We start from the raw sequence: 21250 nt of genomic DNA, 5'->3' as shown, positions 1-21250 counted from the left end.
TTCACATGCATCAGTGCAAAGCAGCGGAGAACGTGGGCCTCCGTGAGGGCCCGCCCACTCCGAAATCTCTGACGATTCCCAGAAGCTGGAATGTAAACCCTGCACAGAGTGCACAGAGGGTCTGACTCACCGCTGTACGACTCCAGTGTGACGTTCCGCTTAAAGAATGTTACTGTAGTCGGCTCTTAACCAAACAGTGGGTTACCGAGCTGTGTGCCCGCTTTACAGCCTCTTTTCTGACATAAATTTGCAAAGGGTTCTTCTCTGTAACACAACTTACAGGGCGCTTTTTCGGCTCACGACCTGTCAGGCTGCGCGGGTCGGGCGTCAAGTGAGAAACGCAAAAAATACGAGCGCTTGAATGTCGTGAGGTGACGTGTGGGACTTTATCTGTAGCTGCACACCAACAAGTCAGCACAAACGATCTTGATTCTAATGAATGGTCTAGACAGCAGGCTAGACTAGACTAGACTAGTTGCTTAGCGGATACTAGCTAGCACTGGTAAAAGCGTTGTCATGGTTACACACGGCCGTGCGATTTCGCGTAATGCGCTTTATTGTTATTGTTGTTATTATTATGTTGTCGTATCGGCATGAACGGCGTTCGGGACAGCACTTTTTCTGCGGTGTGTAAGAGGGTTTTTTTTTTTTTTTAATACAAAAGAGATGTGAAATCTGCTGTGTTGCAATAACGCACAACAAAATACTCTGCTCCTTAACACGCATCGCCCGCGGGTACACACACACACACACAAACTCTGCCCTTTAACACGTATCGCCCGTGGGTACACACATGCACACACTCGCCCAGATACACAGAGTACACACTGAGTATAGAGCACATATACATATACACACACACAGTACATGCATCACATACATACTACACATACAGCACATACACACACATGCACATATACACTAAATACAGAACACATATGGACACTAACCATGCAGCACATACACACACTATACACATACACACACTATACACATACAGCACATACACACACTATACACATACAGCACATACACACACTATACACATACACACACTATACACATACAGCACATACACACACCATACACATACACACACTATACACATACACACACTACACATACACACACTATACACATACAGCACATACAGTACATACACACACTATACACATACAGCACATACACACACTATACACATACAGCACATACACACACTATACACATACAGCACATACACACACTATACACATACAGCACATACACACACTATACACATACACACACTATACACATACACACACTATACACATACAGCACATACAGTACATACACACACTATACACATACAGCACATACACACACTATACACATACAGCACATACACACACTATACACATACAGCACATACACACACTATACACATACAGCACATACACACACTATACACATACACACACTATACACATACACACACTATACACATACAGCACATACACACACTATACACATACACACACTATACACATACACACACTATACACATACAGCACATACAGTACATACACACACTATACACATACAGCACATACACACACTATACACATACAGCACATACACACACTATACACATACAGCACATACACACACCATACACATACACACACTATACACATACAGCACATACACACACTATACACATACAGCACATACACACACCATACACATACACACACTATACACATACAGCACATACACACACTATACACATACAGCACATACACACACTATACACATACAGCACATGCACACAGTACATGCATCACATACTACACATACAGCAGACATTACTCACACAGCACATATGCACACTATACCGCACACACACAATACATCCCACACATACACTGCACACACGGCGTATAAACACAGTACACATACAGCATGCACATTAATTCCACTAAAATTCTATCTGTTTGTTACAATCAGCACAAATTGTTTCTGGAAACGTGTCACGGTATTGGAAATGAATTTTTTTTGTTGTCGCGTCTGTCCTCCGTATAGCGGGCCGAGACCACCGAGAGTTTCCCGGCCAGTCTCCTCCATCTTATTCATTGAGTCTTTTGTAGGTTTTATGGGTCAATTAGCCACTTTGGGAAATCCCTCTTCACTTTTGGCCTGAGTGCTTTTCTAGCTTGGCAGGAAAAACACCAAAGCAGTCGGAGCTTAATTAAAATTCTCCTCTCATTAGCATTGAGTTCATTTAACTCCATTTGGCTTCTGTTGACAAACTTCCGCTTCGGGGATACAGCACCCAGAGTGGAAGCGAAGGGAGACGTGAATGGAGCCGCAGAAGCACCTGGCAGATATTTCAGTCCTGACAGGAGGATCCACGTGCACGTATGGCATAGGAAGTGTTTCTTTTTTTTTTTTTCTTTTAAAGCCGTACGGGCAGCTTCGGGCGTTTTAGCGACTTCAGTCTGGTTTTCACGGAGAGCCAACGACTCCGACGTTACGAAACGCAGAACGTGACACCACTTTTAGTGTCGTACGCCGTTTTATTATGATCGACGGCTGCGGATTTGTGTGTCGACGTTTTGACTCCAAAACCGACACCGAGTGTACGGTTGAGTGCAAAAGTTTGCGCACCCTCGAAACCTGAAACGTAGAAGACAAAAATGATTTATTTCATTTGCACCGTTAACAGCCGCTTTCATGTCATCTAAGCATTTTATCTTCATGAGGGTATGAGGGTTGAGATAAAACATTTCTTCCTTGCTGGCTTGCTTTCCTTCCTTTCTTCCTTTCTTTTTTTTGTCTTTGCGAGTACTGTCATGTGCACTGTCTCGGTGGCTCTGGCCGTTGCGTGGTTGTTCGTGTCGGACACAGCCTCTAAAATCTACACAGAATGATGCGGAAAACCCAAAACGTTGAGTGGTTCCGCAAGCAGAAACGTCTTGGAGAGGAGAGGGGAATAGGCAGACTGGTTGGAGCTGACAGGAAGGCTACAGTAACTCAAGTAACCAGTCTGTGGTGAGCTGAGAAGCATCTCGGAGCACATCAAACCTCGGGGTGGACAGGCTACTACAGGAGAACACCACATCGGGGAATTTAGGCACATGGACTAAAGTGGGCACAGGCTGTCAAAATGAATACACAAATATATAAACACAAATACAGCATGGATTATTATATTTATATTTATATTTATTTACACTGTAGTTATTTTTATTATTGTCTGTTTGAATATGATCAGTATCCTTTTATAAACAGACGGGCGTATGAAATTTACTTGAGAGGTAACGAATTGAGCAACAACAGCAGTGGCAACCGGCGCACTGCTGTGCAGTGTGTGTGTGTGTGTGTGTGTGTGTGTGTGTGTGTGTGTGTGTGTGTTTTTATCTGGCTGGCGTTCGTTTCCAGATCCTGACTAATTCCCGGTTTTTGTGTGGTTGTTAAGCTAATGTGCATTTAGTTGTGTGTGTGTGTGTGTGTGTGTGTGTGGGTGTGTGGGTGGGCAGCTCCAGGCAGTGATGGATGAGAAGGGGGAAGCTGTGTCCCCTTTACCCAGTGTCCTTTGCCACATTGCTGGATTCACGGCACCAGCCGGCCCTGGAGACACCGGATCTCCACTGGAGCTGTTGTCAAACGAGACGGGATACAAAAACATATGCACAAGCGCACACACAAACACACATTCATATATGTACACACACACACACACACACACACACACACAAGACATGTCTACACAACTGATTATGTCTCCTGAGCATGTCGGCATGTCCAGTAGGCAGAAGGGAAAACCTGACTTATACACAGACATGTACATAAACGTTTAAACTCTTCTTCTTCATCCCTTTTTCTCTTCTCTATCCCTCCATTTCTTTCTAGCCTTCTTTCTTTCTTTCCTTCATTAATACTCAGTAATTAAACACACTGTTAGGCCCTGTTCTCTCACCCTTCAGACTTGTCTTTCTTTTCATTCTCTCCCCCTCTTTTAAAATGTTATCCTCTTTTTCTGCACACCGTGTCTTGCTTTTTATTTTTCTTTCTTTCTGGCCTTTTTCTCCATTTCTTCTTCTTTTTTTTTCCCCCCTCACTCACTCTCCCGGTTTATCTCTCGTCTTTCTCACCATTTGGCGCTTCTCTTCTTCGTTAAAACATTGCCCTTTTCTTCCTTCCTTCCGTTCTACTCCTTTCCCTCTTCTCTCTTTCTCCTTCTCTCTTCTGTTCTCTCCGCCATCATTTCTTTCTTTCTTTCTTTCTTTCATCAACAGTCGGTGATAAACCACGCTGTAAGGCCCTGTTTCTCTCACCTTCACGCTCTTTTCTTCTTTATTTTCTTCATTTATTCCTCTTTTTCTTTTCCGCCTATCTCATACTGTGTCTTTCTTTCCGGCCTTTTTCTCCTTTTCTTTTGTCCCCCCCCCTCACTCACTCTCCCAGTATGTCTCTTGTCCTTTTCTCCATTCGGCCCTTCTCTTCTTCATACACATGACCCTTTTCTTCCTTTCTTCCTTCCTCTTTCCCTCTTCGCTCTTTCTCCTTCTCTTACTTGTTTATCTTTTCAGTTCTCTTCTGTTCTCTTCTCCATCATTTCTTTCTTTCTTTCTTTCTTTCTTTGTCTTTACTGTGACTAACCCCGTAGGACTGGCTAGAAAGACATTTTCCAGATCATACGAAACGCATATGAAAGACTCTGTGACGTTACTCTGTGAAATCTGAGCCACATGGGCGAATTCAGCCACGCTGTTCCCATTACCGCGTCACACCGTGATGCGTTCCCCCCGAAACACGTGATTCCACTTCAACAACCGACAAAGCTCTACAGCGGCCTACGGTGAAATATGATCGAGAGAGAGAGAGAGTCATTCTGAACTGTACTGAGTTGTACCGAGAGGCCCTCTGCAATTACAATGGCTTCTTTTGAAAGCAGAAAGTGGCTCCAGTTTATTTGTAGTCTCTCTGTAAAACTCTCCCTGTACTTATCCACGGCGTTCTTAGGATAATCTGAGCCATGTCGGAAACACGGAGTTTGCGACGTTTCTAATAGATGTTTTTTTTTCTTAACTATCTGCTAACGCTTGGTAACTTGACCGCCAAAAACCAACCGTTTTCCTTTGAAAGATTATTGAACTCTCTAGGAGGTAACACGACGTTACGGATGATTTCGGGGAAACGGTGCTGCAGTGTGACGATCACGTCGATCCTGAAACATCGAGCAGCACACGTTTTCATGTAATCCCATGTGACGCGGCCGCATGACAGGTGGAATGCGAGCGCTTTTAAAAAGCTCTGCCGCCAGCATTTTTTGGGTCGCAGCCGAGCTTCCAAAAGTCGAGCGTTTCCTGATAGGCGAGTTTCACAACTCGGGGGGGGGGGATGTGAAAAAACCAGCGTGAAAGACAGAGCGAATATGAGATTTATGACAAAGCCAGAATATTTTTTGATATGATGAGTGTGAACACACCCTAGTGCAACGCCGTGACAGTAGGAACAAACGTCGTATATGCCGTTGCAGTAGGAGCCTTTTTTATGGCGCACTCCGAGGACTGACAGAACCCCACGTGAGTGAGTGTAGTGTTTGAGTTCAATTAAAACGATCGCTTCGTCTTCATCACTGCGTCTTTATCGAGCAGAAGTGGCGAGATAAAACACACTACATGATTTCAACCCTAATTTCCCAGCCGTTTTCTCAGCCCGTGAACGCTCTTCGAGGTGCCGATATTTTCAAGCACGTATGATTTTCTCGGAAGTGAATTGTGTAGTGTAAATTGCCTTTGGGATTAGCTGTAAGTACAGTGACGAAAAACAGTCAGGGAGGAAATCGTGTTCATCTGCGGTCATGCACAGCAGATCCCTGAATCCGGTTGATCGTCCGTCTGTTGGTACGGGAGTGCGAGGAGAGAATATACGCACAGTAATAATAATGATGCAAAGTATAAAAATGGTTACTTTTTCATCACTATCCTGATGAAACATGGCGAGTGTCTGCCTCTCACCAACCAGTCCTTCCTCCACATTTTATTTTGCTTATTTCTCTTTTTGCTTCTTTCCTTACAAAATAGTGACAGAGTCGAGATCACCTGACAGACGGGTTTGATCCCGCGAGAAAGTGGGATTCAGGGATCAGGGTTTGCTTCGGCAAGGATCTCTATCGCAGCCGAAATGTGGCATTAAGCTCAAAGAAGCAGTCGATGTGTACGTGGCAGAGTTGGAAACTCGAGTCTGCGACTTGGACTCGAGTCACACTTAAGTGGCAAAAAAATGACTGGACTTGGACTCTACCTCAAAGACTCGAGACTCGACTTGGACTCCACCTCAGAGACTCGAGACTCGACTTGGACTCCACCTCAACGACTTGAGACTCAACTTGGACTCCACCTCAAAGACTCGAGACTTGACTTGGACTCCACCTCAGAGACTCGAGACTCGACTTGGACTCCACCTCAAAGACTCGAGACTCGACTTGGACTCCACCTCAGAGACTCGAGACTCGACTTGGACTCCACCTCAGAGACTCGAGACTCGACTTGGACTCCACTTCAAAGACTCGAGACTCGACTTGGACTCCACTTCAAAGACTCGAGACTCGACTTGGACTCCACTTCAAAGACTCGAGACTTGACTTGGACTCCACTTCAAAGACTCGAGACTTGACTTGGACTCCACCTCAGAGACTCGAGACTTGACTTGGACTCCACCTCAGAGACTCGAGACTCGACTTGGACTCCACCTCAGAGACTCGAGACTCGACTTGGACTCCACCTCAGAGACTCGAGGCTTGTGTACGTGTGAATTGTTAGATTTCATTTCGTCCATGTCTTCATTTGTACTGTAGGGAAGAGCAGTTTTTACATGTGTGTATGTGTTTCATATGAAGTGTGAATCTTTTCTGTTTTCCTCTCTCTCTCACTCTCTCTCTCTCTCTCTCTCTCTCTCTCTCTCTCTCAGTGCTGCTGACGTGGGTGAACTGCTCCAGTGTTCGCTGGGCCACACGCATCCAGGATTTCTTCACCATCGGGAAACTGCTTGCTCTTGTTCTCATTATCGTAGTGGGCTTGGTCCAAATTTGCAAAGGTATGTGTGTGTGTGTGCGTGTATGTGTGTGTGCGTGTGTGTGTGTGTGTGTGTGTGTCTATATGAACAAAGCCTTTTCATATCTTCAACCCTAGTACAAACAGCTTTTATAGCTCCAGGTCACATGACCTGCATTACTAGCTCCAGGTCAGCAGGAAGTTGTATCGGGAGGAGCACGGAGTTCAGACGGGTGTTTTTATTCTGCGTTTAGTTTTGGTTGAGTTAATAACCACCGTGTCCTGGACTGGGATGAAGCGACATATCGGCAAATAAATATATAACTGCTGGATAATGCTGTATGCTTAACCAAAATCACAGGCTGTTCCTTTTTTATTTTAAACAAGCTTTAATTAAATTATTTTAAATCCGTGAATTAACTGTTCTACAAGTAGCTGTAGTTTTTCCCAGCGTTATTTTTAGCTTTACACGTAACAAGCCAACTTTACATTATAATCAATATAAACTGATCTCGTTTTACAGACAAGAAAAGAAGCAGTAGTTAATCAGGACATCTGCTTTGTTTCTCTAAATAATAATTCTTTGCATACCCCAGCATCGGGGTCAGAGTGCAGGGTCGGCCATGATACAGCGCCCCCTGGAGCAGAGAGGGTTAAGGGCCTTGCTCAACGGCCCAACAGTGGCAGCTTGAACCCCTGACCTTCCGATCAGTAACCCAGAGCCTTAACCCCCAAGCCACCCCTGCACCTGCACACCTAACTTGGTGTGTTGATTGCATTTTTACTTTTATTTTATTTATCTGTTTATCTACTAACAGTTTGTTGTTTGACAATTTACATATATCTCATTTTAAATGGGTATATTTAAATAAATAAGTCCCCAAATTGTTTACTCCCGTGCCGGATGCTGCACATAAACGGATAAAAAACCGTGTGTCAATCCGTTGACGTGACGTTTTCTGAAAGGTGAAAAGCGTGTTGTTGTTTTCCTCCACTTAAGGAAGGAGTCTCCAGTTCCAGCGTTTTGTAACGGTCGTAGGTAAAAGCCGTAACTCGAAGTTTTCCGACATGTTCACGACGGAGGCGTTTACGCTCTGCAGTTTTTTAGAAACTCTGTGTGTTCTGTCGTCCGTTTGCTTGAAAGACCGAATGTCGGCCAGTACGACATTCGAAGTAACCTGTGCCGTGTCACGTGACGGAGGCGAAGGTGGAAGGTGCAAGTGCAGGAGAGAGTTAGACACAAACTGAGACGCAGAAAAACACGAGCTAGGATCTCGAGGCAGAACAATATACACGGACTAAAGAACGGGACGGAACCACTTCACAGCAACGGAGACAGCACGTGAGGTGCAAGTGACGCGACTCGTTAACAAAAACGTGATCCGGGTGCAGGCGGACATGTGGCGTGATCCACTGTGGCGCGGTGGCTGATGGGAAACGTAATCAGATGCTGATTCCGACGTACCCGTGTGACACGTTAGTAAAGTGAAGTGTGTACAGCCGCCGTAACGTTAACGGGGACAGGAACGAACTTGTTCCGTGGACATTCCGTGAGGTTAAACGATTAAAAAGTATGACGTGTAGTTTTTACTTAGAACTAAGTGAAAACCGTAATCGCCGACTCGCCACGGTATAAGAGGAATAAAGCAGTTCAGGATGCGTCGTGCTAGGAAAACAATCGGCTGTCGTTTCTAACTCGCCGTATTGTCCGCGTGTCCATTGTGCGCGTTCTCGGAGAACAGAGCGGTTTTGAGGCGTTCCTGAGAACGACCTTGAAAAGCCTTTTGAGCGACCGAAATAGCGAACGGAGAAAACCTCTGAGGCTCTTTGTCTGTTCAGATGAATGAATCTCTCAGACAGAGGAGGAAACTGAGCACGTCATTACTCGAGCGCTGGCGTGACTGTGATAATCCAGCCTGACTGTCTGATTATAGTCCAATGTTTCATCAGCAACCCAAGAGGATTAGCGCTGGTGAAGAGTTAAGCCTTTGATTGTTGGTGGTTCATTATCAGATTAACCTTCCACCTGTAAAGCGTCCTCTTACTCACTTTTTGTCGTCGGTATTCAACTATCAGATGTCGTAAAAGTGATGCTTCTGACGAGCAAACCTCACGAATATCTTTCAGTCGTGTTTCTTACCACAGCGCTGTCGACTTCTGGGTAACGATTGCTCAGAAGGAACAGCAGCTCGTATGAATGCGCTCGTTCTAATGCGTTATCGTTCCTATAGCAACGGCTCATTCGCAGGGACTTTTAACAGGTGTTTTTTTTTTTAAACAGTAATTGTTGTTATGGTGACGTTTTCTCTAATTAGACGTTGATTTAACATTCATCGAAGACGTTTCCAGCGTCAGTGCTTAGAGATAACGCTGTAACTGTGCTGTTAATTTAACGTTTCATTTTAACTTCTCGGTAACATGTCAAGCTGGGGTTTTTTTTTTTTTTAATAACTTCAAGAGAAATAAAAAAGAGAGGCTTGTGAAGGGACGACGGTTTAGAGCTGCTTTATCATAAGTGAGAACATGGACGAACTCTTTTTTTTTTTTATACTGTCTCATAGTATAAATGGATAAAGCACAGTGTATCATTCGTTAATGAATTAAAACTAGTACTTGTTGGCATAATACTGCGGTATAAGAGGAATAAAACACTTCAGGAAAATGATCTTCACTTCATTACCACCATGTCATGTTTAATGTCTAACATTTTTTTTGGGGGGGGGGCTAATGCAGGGCAGGGGTGGCTTGACAGTTAAGGCTCTGGGTTACTGATCGGAAGGTCGGGGGTTCAAGCCCGAGCACTGCCAAGCTGACACTGTTGGACCCTTGAGCGAGGCCCTTAACCCTCTCTGCTCCAGGGGGCACTGTATCATGGCTGACCCTGCGCTCTGACCCCAGCTTCCTAACATACTGGGATATATGCGACCAATAAAGTCTTATCATCATCAACATGACAACTGTATTACAAATTAAACATTTTTTTAAAAAATGTTCTTAACAATTACAGATGGACGTTTGGCTCACGCTGCAGTGTTAATTATCTAAATATTTTATCATCTACCCCAGTGCAGATATCACTATTGGAAATGTTTTAATGTTGTCAGGTTTTGTTGCTTAGCTGATAATGTTTTCTGTTCTGCAAGTCAAATATTTCAACACACAAAACTATATCTTATATATATATATATAATATATGTATATATATATATATATATGTATATATAAATGTATGTCCCTCTATAGGGCACTATGACGCTCTGGAGCCTCAAGCAGCGTTCGAGTTTATCCGAGATCCGTCAGTGGGGCAGATCGCTCTGGCCTTCCTGCAGGCCTCGTTTGCCTTCAGTGGTTGGAACTTCCTCAACTACGTCACCGAGGAGGTGGTGGAGCCACGCAAGTGAGTCACACTTCAGCTACGGCCCACCGATTGTGACTAGGCCCTGCTCTCAGATTGTAGGGAATCTGCCAGGAATGACTCCGTAATTATTTTTGAGGAAGACCAAATTGAACAGTAAATGTAGCTTTATGTATTTCCACTCTAATAATTGTGGGAAATAATGTTTATTAAAGAATCTAACATATATGTCATAATGACACATACATTGACATATCTATCAGGAAACAACTTGCGAAGTGGGCGGAGCTTGAAGCTTTTTTCAGAGTTGTTTTCTCCGATAATATGGTGGTCGCGATAGTGGTGAAATACATACATCAGTGCTGATGTTTGACATGTTTAATAGTACAGTTGAAGAGCAGACATGTAATTATGCAGTCTTACGTGTAGTGTCCTGCATTAAAAACCCAAATTGTGAGAAAGTTAGCATTTGCATGTTCGTGTGTTTGTACAGGAATCTGCCACGTGCAATCTACATCTCCATTCCTCTGGTCACATTAGTGTACACGCTCACCAACATCGCCTACTTCTCCTCCATGACCCCCGAGGAGCTGCTCGCGTCCAACGCCGTCGCCGTGGTAAGTGACCTCTGACCACCCCCCCTTCCGGATCGCCGTTTTCTGATTGGTCAGACGATTGAGCCGAGTTGAACACTTGTATTGACCTGAATGTGTTGATGTGCGTTGCAGACGTTTGGTGAGAAGCTGTTGGGGATGTTCTCCTGGGTCATGCCCATCTCTGTGGCGTTGTCAACGTTCGGAGGGATTAACGGCTACCTGTTCACGTCCTCCAGGTAAACGCGACGCCGTGCGAACTCACGGCAGACTGATGATGTCACGTGGGATGGGCTAGTGATTATCTGTTCTGTGCAGGTTGTGTTTCTCAGGTGCGAGAGAAGGACACCTGCCCTACCTGCTGGCTATGATCCATCTGAAGAACTGCACACCCATCCCGGCTCTGCTCGTCTGTGTAAGAGACGTGATACACACTCCGTAATCTCTCAACACACGTCGCGGTCCGTAATCTCACAAGTGCTACGATCTGTAATCTCTCTCTCTCTCTCGCTCTCCCTCTTTCAGTGCACCGCAACCATCGTCATCCTCTGCATTGGTGAAACCCACAACCTGATCAACTACGTGTCTTTTATAAACTACCTCTCATACGGCGTGACCATCGCCGGCTTGCTGTTCTATCGCTGGAAGAAACCCAATCTCTTCAGACCAATTAAGGTGAGTCGCTTAAACACACTTACACACTCGATTCATCAGCAGTGCGCTCAGCTACACGTGAACACCGTTAAAGAGATTAAATCAATCTAGAAACCAGTGTGGAGTTTAGAAATATATGAACCACTGCGAGGTGTTGGTGGTGGATACGGACGTGTGATGTGAAAAAGGCCACGGATCGGGTCAGATTTGGGCCTGATTTGGAAGTATGGTTCTCATCGTAACTTCCAACGATGTGTCCAGAAGTCCGTTTGAAAGCCAGGCATCTCCAGATTCCCAGGGTCGAGACAAGTTCGATGCACCCTATGACGTCAGCTTCCACCGAATTAGATTTTCCGCCATCTTGGATTTTGTCAAACTGTTTTCTCGCTACTCCTCCTACAAATTACGTCCAATCAACATCAGATTTGGTACACATCAGATTTGGTACAGATCTTCAGACCTCCATGGATGTGAATTTTGAATACTCCAAACGGTTTGCCCATAATGGGCCAACAGATCCGCCGGCGAAGCCGCCAAACAGGAATTGGGGCTTTATCTCAACAATGGCTTTGCGCACTGGCACAAATCTTGGTAGGCACCTTCAGGACCATAACCTGGTCCTGAGGATGTCTACCGAGGCATCAACATAAATAGATGTTATGAAAATGGGATTATTATTATTATTATTGTTGTTGTTGTTGCATCTTCAATTCTTGGTCTTTACCTCATGGCTTTTCCTGCACTACAGAATTGTTTATTGTATCTGTGCGTGCAGGTGAGTTTGCTGATCCCCATCAGTTACCTGGTGTTCTGGGCCGTGTTGCTGGGCTTCAGTCTGTACTCTGAGCCTGTGGTGTGTGGGATGGGGCTGGTCATCATGCTCACCGGAGTCCCTATCTACTTCATCGGAGTGCAGTGGTCACAAAAGCCACGCTGGATCTACAGCGCAGTGGGTGAGTGACGCTCCGAACCTGCCCAAGCAGATCTGTACACTCCCGGATAATCGGCAGCCTTTACCAGAACAAAACGTGGTTTGCGTCTGCCGGGAGGATAAGACTTGACTGTTCAGCTAGATAATGATCCCAAACATGCATCTCAATTAATGGCAATAATTCCTGGAGGTGACCGTTATAAGAAAACTACAAACATTAAAATTATACATTAAAAAAAAAAAAAAAAAAAACTCTTCCATACATGCTAACGTTTTCAAGCATGAGCTAACAATCTTTACTCTTCTTTTCCTCCTCTGTACGAGAAAATGATCTTCAGTAGCTCCGTAGATTATAATCATTTACTGTGATAAAGCTGGCGTACGTGCATCTGTCCCAGTGTCCCAACGTATTGAAACAGGTCTTATGTTGGTGTTTATTCATCTGAAGAGTAACTTCTACTCATCCTGCTTCACTTTGTGTGTGTGTGTGTGGTTTTGTTCTGTTTTCTTTCAGAGCGTGTGACGTATTTGGGCCAGAAGGTGTGCTACGTCGTGTTCCCTCAGGAAGATCCGTTCGAAACGGAGCCTCTCACAGAGAAAACCGAGAAGTCGGAGCTCTGAAGCGTCAAAACTTCCAGGGAAAATTTGTCCCCTATTTTTTTCTTTTTTTTTCTTTCTTTCTTTTTGTTTTTTTAATATTACGGGGTCAAAAAAAAAAAAAAAAAAAACCCAACCCACCCAGAAAAGCAGCAGTTATTAACTCTGAGTTTCTTGTGCAGGTGATGAGACGGATTTCTCTATGGTGCTCTAGGTTCCAGTTTCAGTTATTTTATTTCATTTCCTCATGTGTGTAAAGACAGAGAGGCCGGTTGAAAGAGGGGAGGTGCACATTGTCTTTTTATTATCCCGGGCTTTTCCCGTCTTTTCCGCTGCCTGCGGATGTCGGAATGTGTGAAACGAACCCTTTTGTCCTCACAAAAGGAACCGGTTTCCACTGACCTCCACTCGTTGCTACCTGGAGGCCATTCCTGATTTAAAATACGGAGCATGTGTTCTCTTGAGCCGTGCAGGATCTTTTGTTTTGTTGCTCTTTGTGTATTAACGACTACCGGCCCATAACTTTCAGTTGTGTGTGTGTGTGTGTGTGTGAGTGTGCGAGTGTGAGTGTTTCTTCTTTGAGTCCTTGTATATATGGCATGCAGCCATAAATCCATAAGTCGTACCACAGGGACGTGTGTAAACAGTTCATTTCTAGTTGTTTTTTTTTGTTGTTGTTTTTTTTTCAGAACATGAAGTTCAGCTCTGCATCAGGTGTCCTTAAAACTGGTGTGTACTTTTTAAACAAGGCGAAAATATGCAAATGATATCGAGACTTCGGAGCATTTCTGCAGCTATTCCTTTCTCGAAGACGGGAAGCCTTAAAATCCATTCAAGTAGCCGTCCTCAAAAACTTCATTATTTTTATTTTTACTTTTAAACCGTAATTCAGTTTTTATTTCTTTTTCTCACAGCGATAGGTCGTCTCCAACGGCATCTTCATGCATGAATATTTATTATATATATACGTTTATGTTTCTCGGAAAACCGTTTGTCCGAATCACAAGCTTATGCCCACTAGGGAATGTGTAGTGCACTCCATGACCAATAGAGCTCCGTTTAGGAAAGAAACGTAGCGGAAAGAACGGAACGGTAAGAAAGGTAACTGAAAGAATGTTAAGGGAAAGAAAAGCGGGAAAGAAGGTATCCCGATTTAAGCAGCTAATAAGATTTCTCGTATTTTCTCGACTCGGATAAATCCAGAACAACTCGTACACTTTGTTTATTCAATAAGCTTGACTCGTTCATATTCAGTAAAGCACTTTATCCTGGTTAGGGACGTGGTGGAAACGGAGTCTGTCCCAGGAACGCCGACTGGGAGGTGGGAATACATCCCGGATGGGACGCTAGTTCGACGAATTTACTTTGAAAAAGCTATTTAAGTAACGTCACGTTACAGTTCACATCGACTTAACAACACCCGTGACTTTGTGGCCGACATTTGTTAGCGATTCCGCAAAATGTGCAAATTTTATGACATTTTTACGACAAACGTTGTTAATGCAAACGCCCTCTGCTGGTGTGCGGAGCGTTCGTGTCATCCGTCGATATTAGTGCACGTTAGGATGCAGGATGAAGTTACACTACGTTCACACTAGCAAGAAAGAAGTCGTTAGTGTCACTTGTAGTTTGTCGCTTGTGGGCGTGGCCATGTCGAGCGTTGTTTTTGTCTCTTTTTTTTATTATTATTATTTCCGATGCGAAACGGTAGTAGCTACACTTCCAAAAACAAACTAGTTAAACACTATTTAAAGAGCACACTAATCCGTGTGAAATGTGGTCGTTTACATGCTACGTGCTTGGCCTCGTACTAGCTCCGTTGGCCGATTAGCAGCCGTACTAGCTACGTACGCTCAGCAGAGACCCCAACGATCTTTGCTACTTCCTTCCAAGCTTTATTTTTCTTCAGAGCGTCTCCAACGGTGCCTGACGCTGCCCCTGAAATCGTGACTCCGTGACACGTACCAAAAGAACACTCTCCTGTTACTTTGTCGCCCTCTAGTGTGAACATAGTGTTACTTTACGCTATACTACGGATGTTGAACTGAAACCAGGCCAGACAGGCGTGTGCTGAAGTGTGATCGGAGCTGTGTGATGGTGTAAATGTGTGTGTGTTAATGCTGCAGCTGCCTCCTATATGATGATCATGCACTCTGGAATGTAGATATTTGTTGTATGTGTGTGCTTTTACAGAATGTGCTGTCACATCGCGATTAATAAGAATGAACTGATTATTTTCACACGCAAATTTGGTTCTAATGCTGCATTCGTGACTGAAGTGGGGCGTTTCCGTCTTCTGATTATAGCATACTTACCATTTAGAGTTGGAATTCTGTGACGTCGTTTTCAACACGGTGGCACCCATAGTGCCATTCATCTAGGGTTCCGTGTTCCTATTGTTTTGTGTTCCCAGTTCCTAGGTTCCAAAGGTTCTGTGCTCCCAGAGCCTATGTTCCCAGAACCTTATGTTTCTTCACTTTTATGTTCCCCAGGCCTTCTTTATCTAAGGCACTGTGTTCCCAGAATCCTATTTATCCACGTTTTTATATTTCAAGTACCCGATGTATCTCAGGTCCTTTGTTCTCAGTATCCTATGTATTTAAGGTTCTATGCTCCCAAGGCTTTAGGTTTCCACATCCTATATTCCAAGGGTTCTATGCTTCCAGAGCCATATCCTGGTGCCTATCGTCAAGAGCCCCATTGTTGGCATGTTCCTAGAACCCTATGTTTCTACACGTCTAAGTTCCCCGGATCCTATGTATCTACAGTTCTATATTCCCAGGACCCTATATATCTATGGTCCCATGTTCCTAGGCCTCTATGTTTCCAGGACCCTATGTATCTATGGTCCTATATTCCCAGAACCCTATCTTCCCAGTATTACATGTTCCCTGAACCCCATGTATCTATGGCCCAATGTTCCCAGGGTTCTGTGCTCAGAGGAACCTAGGTATCTAGGGTTTACCCATGTATCTTTGTGTCTATGTCTATCTAGGGGGGGGGTTCTGGGAAAACTTGACCACCCAGCTTTCATGAACGCAGCATAGGACCACATTTACATTTTTGCCATATGGTACATTTTCAGAGTGTTTGTATGGTTTGTGGAATTTTTTTTCGCTATTTAGGGTTTGTAACGTGTTTTTTTTTTTTTTTTTTTTTAAACCATTTTATCATTTAATAGATGCAAAAAAAAAAAACCCCACAAGCAATGAAAAGTGAGTCGAGTGTGTGTTAAGGACACCTGATGACTGTGAATGTATTTCATCTAACTCCAGCACTTATCCCTTAACCCGTCAGGATTAAAGTCACTTTAATATAAAAGTATCGTTTGTTAACCAAACCCCAGTTAATAAGCCATTGTAATATATCTATGCAAACAGAGGTTTAATCATTTTAATGGTTTATTACTGTTTTTTATAGTTATACAGTGACCTGCCGCAGTAACACGCCACTGCCAAACAAAACTCAGATCGTACTATTTTCCGACCCCAGGAACTCGGCCACGTCTCTTCTTATCGCGTTTTGAATTTTAACGACACGTTAACAATCACCGTGCGCGTGTTTTTGCTACGCTGGAATTGAAGAAATGTATTTTAGGTTTCATGGGGACTAAAAAAAAAAAAAAAAGGGACATTCCGCTGAGACATGCTTGAATAATATTTCATCATTTACAGTGTCTGTTCTAGGGGTGCATCAATACCAAGTCGATACCGATACGGAAGTCTACTTATTATTAATCAATCAAACCTGAGCGTGCAGAGCAGTGTGAGCGAGCGTGGCCGTTGACTTACGAGCACGGCGTAGACGCTGCCCAGTGAGAGGAAAGGAAGTGGGCGTGTCTGAGCGTCCGGTGCTCGCTGAACTGAAATGCTCTCACTCCTCCGCGCACGTGAATACCTTTTATATGCACAATTCACAGCATCTCACTGATACAGCTCTGCACACTCGGGTCAGCCTCCTCACACTGTCTGTTAAACATATCGCGTCACATCAGAAATCGGTAACAGCACGTTCGACGAGTGAGTAAACGAGCACGGTGTTGTTAATGATGCGTCTCTAATCTATTCCCAGAGCCTCCTGACTTAAATCAGCACGTAGACTCGACAGATTTCTTCATAGCTGTACAAACAAGTTTCACCCCCCAACTAAATCTCTCTCGCTCTCGCTCTCTTTTTTCTTTTAAACAAATAATAATATAATATATTGGTCAGTCTAGACTTTTTCCATTTCAGGGCGAGATGTTTCTGTCCCTAAACGTGACACCGACCCCGTTCTCTCTGCCTCAGTCACCAAGTGCTTCATTCGAACAAACCCAGCCGTATAAATATTATTCCTGAAAGAGAGAGACAGCATTCCTGAGGCCAGCCGAGCGAGACATCGGGAATGTGTGCTATAAAGATGTACTTTGTTGTAAAAGATGGGTACGTGTAACAAAAATAGAACAATAAAGTTAATTCAAAAGTTTAGCCGTTGTCCGGTTGTGTTATTGTCGACTGTTAAGACGCACACGGATACGTGTGGCGAATAAGTAATAAGAAAAATATTACGATTGTGTAAGAAGTGGTCAAAATTTTAGTTCCACCAATCTTCCATGAGGCGAACGTGCTTCCTTTTTCATTCCGAGCGCGAGTTTTCGTTCTGATTCACTCGCATCCGCACGGGAAACACACGGATCGGCATCGAAATCCGAACGAGTACAGATCGCGTCTCCATATGTGATTGTTTTAAATTGTAAATCATGTGAATCGGTATTCTCTTGCTAAATAGATTTTAAACAGATAGCAAAGAATTTATTTATTTATTTATTTATTTATTTATTTATTTGCCAAAATCTATTCTTTTATTGAGCCATTTTGGGAAATTATCAAGGAAAGAAAACTCAGAAATTAAATCCGTAAATTTCAGCACTAATCTCTGCTGCCCTCTGCTGGCCATTTATCCTCATCACATTTAGTGGCCTAATGTCTATTTATATTATATGGCTTCTGTAGATTATTTATTCATTCTTAACTGTTAAATCATTAATGGAAGCTGATTAAAACTTGAGTCAATCTACCGGATGTTAGGTATCCAACATTTATCCCTAAATGAGAAATATAATCGCATCATTTTTAGTAGGAAATACACCTATCCCTGCTCAAAGTTGATTATTTATATATATATATATATATATATATATGAGTTTAGTAAAAAGATCAGTTACTATATCAGTTTTTAGTTACTACATGAACATTATCTGGTAATGTGACTGTCTCTGAGTGCACTCAGCAAAATGACTAAGGGTTCTTAGTTTCATAAAGGCAAACTTAGTATAAGTAAATCTTTGTGGTCTCGTCCGATTGCTTCAGTGGGACAGTCTGAGACTAAGAATACAACACTGTAGAAAATCCTGTGCGTTGATTGGATAATCTTCGCTTCTGGGTCAGAAGGTTGCTGGGTCAAACCCCACTCGGGCCTTGAGGATATGAATGCTGAAGGGTTGAGTAAAAACACACAATGTTTAAGATGGTGTTGTGGGAGTGTGTGCAATAACGACCCTGTGGCTTGGTTTGCACGACTTCAATGTGAACAGGTGAGTGTTGTTTACGGTAGTAGGGTTTGTTTTTTTCTTAAAAACGGATTTATTATTCATGTTTTCGATGTTTTTAAAATGATCATTCCATCATTTACATAAAAACGGTTTCATGCCGGAATTTACCGTGATGACGACACCATGAGCAAAGTCATACTCTGTATGATTAAAGGAACCATTTAAAAATTTCCCAGGAAGCACACAGGTACAGTGGAGCAACAGGTTCATGGGTGTGTTGGTGCGTGTTGCTTAGCAGCGTTCTCATAGCTACACTCCCTCTTACTGAGAGAAACTATGTGAAAGGTACGAGTGCTGAACATCAACCAGCTCCTCGTACACTAAATGGGTCATGGAAGTCTCTTTGACTTACACGTTCGAGCCATTTATTAGGACGAAAGTCCAATAAGCAGTGCTCATGATCTGTATTGTGGTCTGTGGTGCTTGACGTGCCGGGTTTGAAGCTGTGCGTTAGTTCAGGGTGAAAAGTCCTATAAAACAGGACGCTTGTATGAGATCCTCTGGGTCAGTTGGAGGAGCGTCACCTCTGGGTAGAGCGGTTGCCGATTCAAACCCCAGCCAGGTCTCTGGGATATGAGTGTGGAAGGTTCAGGAGTTGGTGGCAGGAGAAATAATGTGCATGATGGCTGAAAGATGGGGGATAAGACCCAGGCATCTGCCCCCCAGTGTGCAGAAAGAAAAAGTAAGGGGTTATGGGGCTTATATATGGAAAGCTGGGAAAAAAAACCACAATCACGCCTACTTTTACAGAATGTTAACAAGGATCATTCAAAGAACCCCAGGTATCTAGAGTTAAACACACACAGGAAACAGCGTTATTAACTTTTACAGAAGGCGTCATGTTGCATGAAAGAAATGAAAAGTACAACACACATCATCTATTTAAACACAATTAAACTTTCGTTCTCTAACACACTGATGACGGATTCATTTAATGAACTCTTAGTTATGTTTTCCTGACTGAACACTTGGCAGATTGTGGTGTTGTTGTTGTTGTTGTTGTTGTTGTTGTAGACTCGGTGCCAGATGACAGCTTTGTTTTTGGCATCTGTTTGAAGAAATCTGCCTGGAAAAAAAAAAATCCCCTCTGGCTTACAGACAGATCTGGAAAGACGTCTAGCAAACTCTTTAGAGTTCAATAATAACCGCCGTAATTGGCAGGAGCATATCATCGCTGTCAAAAGAAATATTATTTTATGATATTTTTATGGACTCGAAAGACGCAGAATTCGAATCAGAAGCATTCAGAGATGCGAAGCTTTCGGTGTCATGTGGAATTCACTCGGATCATGTGGAAGTCACCAGTCAGTTCTCTGTGATCAATTAGCGGCAAGCGTTACGAGGACGGGAAGAAACGATTGTATAAGATAAAGTACGATCCGAAGTATAAATAAACTTCTAAAAAAAAAAATATCAGAAGCATAATGAAAACTTCTGAACATTTCTAAAATAATAATAATAATAATAATAATAATAATAATAATAATAATAATAATAATAATAATATAAAAATTGGCTATGGAAATTCATTCATTGGATTTGTGAACATTTTACATATGATTTTTTTTTTTTTTTTTGCTCATTATCATAAAGGTTGCCAATACTTTTGGAGAAATTCACCATCACATTATTTACTAAAAAGTGTTGGGAAATGTCAAGGTCACGTTTTCACGTGAACACTAAGGGCAACTGAAAAAAAAAAAAAAAAATTTTCTAGGATCACAATTTTTTTTTTTTAATGACTCAATGTTGACACTTTTTAAGTGAAAGTATTACTATATTTTAAAAAATGGAAATTCTGGATGATTTTTATTCAATTTTTTTTTTTTTTTTAACCAGAAGTCATTCTTTTCTCTGGTTAATCGAGTGGAAAATCTGAATCATCGTGAGCCATTTTTATTTGAGACAAATAGAAAGAAGGGTGCCAATAATTCTTGGGAGTTACCCACGTCCCGTATACATGGCAGCTCATGCTTTCAAAAGGAAAAGATTTTTCTCATGACAGGAATGATGTACTTATTAGCCAGAGGCTTGATCTGAACGCTGACAGGTGAACGTCGGATGGAAGATAATAAAGAAGTGACGTCGCGAACGAAGGTGATTTGAGGAGTGAAAGGAAAACTCGAACTTTTGAAGAAATGATTTAATTATGTTTTTGAGTACAATCTACGTAAAAGAGCCGAGGAAAGAAAAGAAAAAAAAAAAAAGAAAAAAAAACCCCCACAAGAGTAGATGCTTTGTCTTACGCAACTTAGCAGCAGTGGTTTCTGAAAACACACAATTTCTCCAATGGCACATTAACACCAAATTCCTCTCGCTCTGAAAACACGACACGTTCAGTTCCGACGATTCTCTCTGTACTGGCACGTTGTCTGACTAGGATTTTTTTTTTTTTTTTTTTAATTTAAAAAAAGTTAGAGGGATTTTACCACTTCACATTAGTACAGAATAATTAAACTGACAAAACTTGTCACAAAAAAAAACAAACAT

The 21250-nt window shown here is 42.8% G+C and overlaps 1 protein-coding gene across 1 annotated transcript in view; it reads left to right on the top strand.

The window, feature by feature from the left end:
* Positions 1-17636, top strand: part of slc7a10a (solute carrier family 7 member 10a) — a 33467-nt gene extending 15831 nt beyond the window's left edge. The window contains exons 4-11 of the mRNA XM_053676485.1: positions 6958-7083; positions 10284-10437; positions 10889-11012; positions 11124-11227; positions 11307-11403; positions 11514-11663; positions 12418-12595; positions 13088-17636. Coding sequence (XP_053532460.1) covers positions 6958-7083; positions 10284-10437; positions 10889-11012; positions 11124-11227; positions 11307-11403; positions 11514-11663; positions 12418-12595; positions 13088-13194 — 1040 coding nt within the window. The 3' untranslated portion in view covers positions 13195-17636. The remainder of the gene's footprint in view (positions 1-6957; positions 7084-10283; positions 10438-10888; positions 11013-11123; positions 11228-11306; positions 11404-11513; positions 11664-12417; positions 12596-13087) is intronic.
* The last annotated feature ends 3614 nt before the right edge of the window (positions 17637-21250 follow it).

This window comes from Ictalurus punctatus, chromosome 27 (genome assembly GCF_001660625.3).
Source record: "Ictalurus punctatus breed USDA103 chromosome 27, Coco_2.0, whole genome shotgun sequence".
Taxonomy (NCBI): Eukaryota; Metazoa; Chordata; class Actinopteri; order Siluriformes; family Ictaluridae; genus Ictalurus; species Ictalurus punctatus.
The sequence above is the reverse complement of the archived record's forward strand: the minus strand, read 5'-3'. Positions and strand labels throughout refer to the sequence as shown.